This window comes from Lipotes vexillifer, unplaced genomic scaffold, assembly GCF_000442215.2.
Source record: "Lipotes vexillifer unplaced genomic scaffold, Lipotes_vexillifer_v1.1 scaffold921, whole genome shotgun sequence".
Lineage (NCBI taxonomy): Eukaryota > Metazoa > Chordata > Mammalia > Artiodactyla > Lipotidae > Lipotes > Lipotes vexillifer.
In genome coordinates, this window is record NW_006787800.1 from 1940068 (window position 1) to 1944756 (window position 4689).

At 55.2% G+C, this 4689-nt stretch overlaps 2 protein-coding genes and 1 pseudogene across 2 annotated transcripts in view; all 3 read left to right on the plus strand.

The window, feature by feature from the left end:
- SYNGAP1 (synaptic Ras GTPase activating protein 1) overlaps positions 1–69 on the plus strand; it is a 26421-nt gene extending 26352 nt beyond the window's left edge. Inside the window, exon 19 of the mRNA XM_007460840.1 lies at positions 1–69. This exon is cut by the window's left edge and continues 10 nt beyond it. Coding sequence (XP_007460902.1) covers positions 1–69 — 69 coding nt within the window.
- Positions 70–1047: 978 nt separating this feature from the next.
- LOC103074149 (GTP-binding nuclear protein Ran pseudogene) lies at positions 1048–2798 on the plus strand (annotated as a pseudogene).
- Positions 2799–4154: 1356 nt separating this feature from the next.
- Positions 4155–4689, plus strand: part of ZBTB9 (zinc finger and BTB domain containing 9) — a 1509-nt gene continuing 974 nt past the window's right edge. The window contains exon 1 of the mRNA XM_007460841.1: positions 4155–4686. Coding sequence (XP_007460903.1) covers positions 4155–4686 — 532 coding nt within the window. The remainder of the gene's footprint in view (positions 4687–4689) is intronic.

Genomic DNA, 4689 nt, shown 5'->3' on the forward strand with positions numbered 1-4689 from the left:
GCCCCACCTCCCCCACCCCGGCTGCAGATCACTGAGAACGGCGAGTTCCGAAACACCGCAGACCACTAGCCCACCCTGCATCACAGACCTCCTTCTCCCTCCCTGTGCACCCCACCTTGGAACGGCACCAACCACCAGGACTGGACGTCGCCGAGGGACAGCGGGATTACCTCCCTGAATGCCTCGCCGGGGGGCACCAGTCCCCCACCCCCACTGCACCATTTCCAGGAGGGAGAGCAGGGACCCTCAGCTGCTCCCTTTTCCTTCCTGTTGGGGTGCTTCCCCCTGTGACCCCCAGGAACCCTTGCCCCAGGACACCACCTACCCCACACAGACCCCTTCACTCCGGGGTGCTATCCCCATCCTCTGCCTCATCGTTCCCCTGAGCACTGGGGGACAGACCCTCACCCCACCGTGGGGGTGCGGCACCTCCAAACTTTCAACTTCAGGGTGATTTTTTTAGCAGTAACCAGAGCTGACAATCTAACTCCCCTCCACCGCCCCATTTTGGCCTCCCTTGTCCCCCTTGTTATGGGGAGGGGACCCCAGGTGAGGGGGCCCTATTACCCCTTGATTTCTCAGGAGCGTCTGGGGGGGCTCAGCACGCACAAACTCCTTCTCCTCCTACCACTCTTAAATTTACTCCCTCCCCACCCAGAACCCAGATGGGGTGGAGGGGCCACCGGGGCAGGGAGGGGGTGGCAAGGGGGGAATGGGAGTTGTCTCCCCTTCTTCCCATACCTGATCTGCTCTTGGCTGGTCCCAGAGCGGGGTGAGGGGGCTTGTGCCCCCCCCTCCCCCAGTGTGTTGGGTGGGGCGGGATTGAGGTTTGGGGGAGGGGTTAGGGTTTAGGAGCGGGTGTATGTTGGGGAGGACAGACTAGTTGATCTGCCCTACTCTGACACACACAGCCCCGCTGCCCCTCCCCTCTCTTTTCTTGGTCTCTACTCCCAGGGGGAGGGGGGAACTTACTCTAGGAAAAGCCATGTCTCTCTCCCCCAGGGTGGGGGACCTGTGTTGGAGGAGGGGTGTTGGGGGCCCCCTTCCATGACTCTGTCCCCCGGGGGAGGTAGGACAGGGCTGGGCTTCCCTCTCATCCTCCCCCCCCTCTCCAATCTCCCTCCACCTTCCTCCCTCCCGCCAGGTCCACAATTTTTCGGTGTTTCTCTGTACATAGCTCTCTGGCGGGATAGGGGAGGTAGGATGGATGGGGTTTGGTGTGGGTAGGTCACAGGAGGGGAGAAGCCTCTCCTTGGCACCCCCTCTTCCCTGACTGCTGTCCTCTACCCAGCCTTGCCCCCTCATCCCTTCTTGCGTTTGGTATTGAGACTCTTCCCAGACTCCACCCTTCTTTCTTTTGTATGGACAGTTCCCCTTCAGTCCCATCCCACTACACACATACACCCAGCCGGGGCCAAATTTATACTTATATAAAAGTTGTAAATATGTGAAATTTTATCCCTGTGCCCTTTCCTTGCTTTCCCAACCTCAGACCCTACCCCTGGACTCCCTTTCTTCTTCTCTTCTTTGGCTGTTGTAATTATCTGGGGTTTGTACTGTACATATCCAGGGTGTGTGTGGGGGGGGCTGGGGGCAACCCCTCTGTACAGAGCTTCCTGGCCCCCTCCCCCCCATGCTTCCCTCCCCCGGCCACCACCTTAAGGGTAGGGAGATGTTCTTCCTACCTGTTTTATTTTGTTTTCACATTCTCCCTCCCCACCCTACCCCACTCCCAGCCTACTCTATCCCCAGCCACTGTCCCTTTTTCTCCACTCCCAGCCCCATTTCCTTTTTTTCTGGAGTGTGTGGTGAAACAGAAAAATCATGTTTAATAAACGGAGATTGTTCTTTTATCGCGGTGCTTACTTTCCTAGGCTGGGACCTCCAGGAGGACCAGCAGGGTGATGAGCTGCTTTTTGAGAGGAAGCTGACAGCCTAGGAGAAACTGTATATCCTTGTGTGGTGCCGTAGTCTTCACCCTAGGATATCGCTGTCCCGACCAGCGAGGAGATTTATTGTTTTAGAGTAGGGGTTTTGCACTGGCCAAACTTACTCCGTCTCTCTCTCCCCTCACCACTGCACCATTTAACTCGAAGGAGTAAAGAGGTCAAGGAACAGCAGCATTAAATAAATAAAACATTAAAAAAAAAAAACCAGCATTCTCTGATAAAAGATTCCAAGTATACATCTACGTGTACCTTAAAAATAATTACCTAATTGGCAAAACTACATTTGTGAAACATCATCTGACTGGTGAATTTGAGAAGTATATAGCTACCTTGGGTGTTGAGGTCCATCCCCTTGTATTCCATACCAACAGAGGACCTATTAAGTTCAATGTATGGGATACAGCTGGTCAGGAGAAACTTGGTGGACTGCGAAATGGCTATTATATCCAAGCTCTGTGCCATTGTAATGTTTGATGTAATATCGAGAGTTACAAGAACGTGCATAACTGGCATAGAGATCTGGTACGAGTGTGTGAGAACATCCCCATCGTGTTGTGTGGCAACAAAGTGGTTATTAAGGACAGAAAGGTTAAGGCAAAGTCAACTGTCTTCCGCCGAAAGAAGAATCTTCAGTACTATGACATTTCTGCCAAAAGTAACTACAACTTTGAAAAGCCTTTCCTCTGGCTTGCTAGAAAACTGATCGGAGACCCTAACTTGGAGTTCGTCACCATGCCTGCTCTCGCCCCACCAGAGGTGGTCATGGATCCAGCGTTGGCAGCGCAGTACGAGCACGATCTACAGGTTGCTCAGACAACTGCCCTCCCGGATGAACATGATGACCTGTGAGAAAGTGAAGCTGGAGCCCAGAGTCAGAAGTCTAGTCTTATAGGCAACTGTCCTGTGATGTCGGTGGTGCAGGGTGTTTGCCACTTTATTATATAGCTAAGCAGAACATGTGCTTAATCTTTGGGATGCTGAAGGAGATGAATGGGCTTCGGAGTGAATGTGGCAGTTAAAAAAAAAAAACAACTTTTTTTTTGTACCTGCATATTAGTGTTTTGGAACACAGTTGTTTCCTCCTTGAGTTTCAAATATGAGTGCTACAGTCACATCAAAATATTCAGTGGTGGAATCTTGTTTGTCACTGTCATTCCCATTCCTTTTCGTTTAGAATCAGAATAAAGTTGTATTTTAAATATCTAAAAAAAAAAAATTACCTAGAAATGAAGTTTATTTAATTGCTAGAGGAAAAATAAAAATTAGTTCAAATGCTCCCGTGCGGAATGGAGGAAAGAACATGGTGCCTCAGCGATGTGCGGTCCAGCCCCAGGGCCACCACTTGCCAGCCTCGGTTTCCCCCGAGGAAACGGGATGGAAACACCTACCTCGCTGGTGGCGGGGCCCGAGGGATACAAGGTGATGCGGTCAATACGTAGCCCATACAGTAAGTGTCCGCTTAATCTCGCCCTCTCAGCACCTACTAGAGGCGGGGGCTAAGTTTAATCACCGGAGTGCACGCCCACCCTTTCTGCGGCCCGGCTGAGGCCAGCGGCTTCTCGCCAGCACCGCCTTCTCACCCGCGCAACCAATCAACATGAGGCTTGTAGGCTGGCGTCCCCCGATTGGCTGCCTCCCTGGCACCGCCCAGCGCCCCGGCGTCCGCGTCCGGCGGGGAGGCGGCGGCTTCCGGCCGGGGCGGTACGGTTGCTGCAGAGGCGCCTTGGACGCCGGGCCGCGTGTGTACTCTCGGGGGCGTGGCGGCGGGAAGAGCCGGGCGGCCAGCGCTGGCGGTCTCCGGGTGGCCGCGCCTCCCCTGGAGCCGGACTCTGCGGGCACGTGAGTGGGAGCGGAGCGGCGGGGAGAAGCCGACCCGGCCGGCGAGGTCCGGCTTGCGGCTGAAGGACCTCCTCGTCTCCACAGGCCCTGGAAGTTCAAGCCTCAGTTGGTGTTTTGTTGTGGTATGTTTTCGTTTTCTCGGCGGGGGAGTGCGTGGGACTGATCTGCCCGAACCGCCGCCGACTGAGAAGTTTTCACACGTTGGGGGGCAGGGGAGGCGGGCGTTTGAGGAGACACGGTTTCCCTCATCCAGAGCTTCTGTGACCCCGTCCCTTTCCTTCACAGCCCTCTTCCCGCGCGGGCTCTACCTCACCCCTCACCTCCTGTACTCGACCCCTCTGGGGTTTCTCTCTTCCCCAGGAGGCCATGGATACCTCGACGCCTTTCCCTCCCGTAGCCCCCTCCCCGGCCTGCAACCCAGCCCCACGGACGATCCAGATCGAGTTCCCTCAGCATAGCTCGTTACTCCTGGAGGCCCTGAACCGCCACAGGCTGGAGGGAAAGTTCTGTGATGTGTCCCTCCTGGTGCAGGGCCGCGAACTTAGGGCCCACAAAGCGGTGTTGGCTGCCGCCTCTCCTTACTTCCACGACAAACTTCTTCTGGGGGATGCACCACGTCTCACCTTGCCCAGCGTCATCGAAGCCGACGCCTTCGAGGGGCTGCTCCAGCTCATTTATTCCGGGCACCTCCGTCTGCCACTGGATGCTCTCCCTGCCCACCTCCTTGTGGCCAGTGGTCTCCAGATGTGGCAAGTGGTAGATCAGTGCTCAGAGATCCTTAGAGAACTAGAAAACTCAGGTGGTGGGATTTCAACTCGGGGAGCGACCCCTTTCCACACACTTCTTTCCACCACATCCTCTCCAGGAGGCTGGTGCATCCGCTCTTCCCCTTTCCAGACTG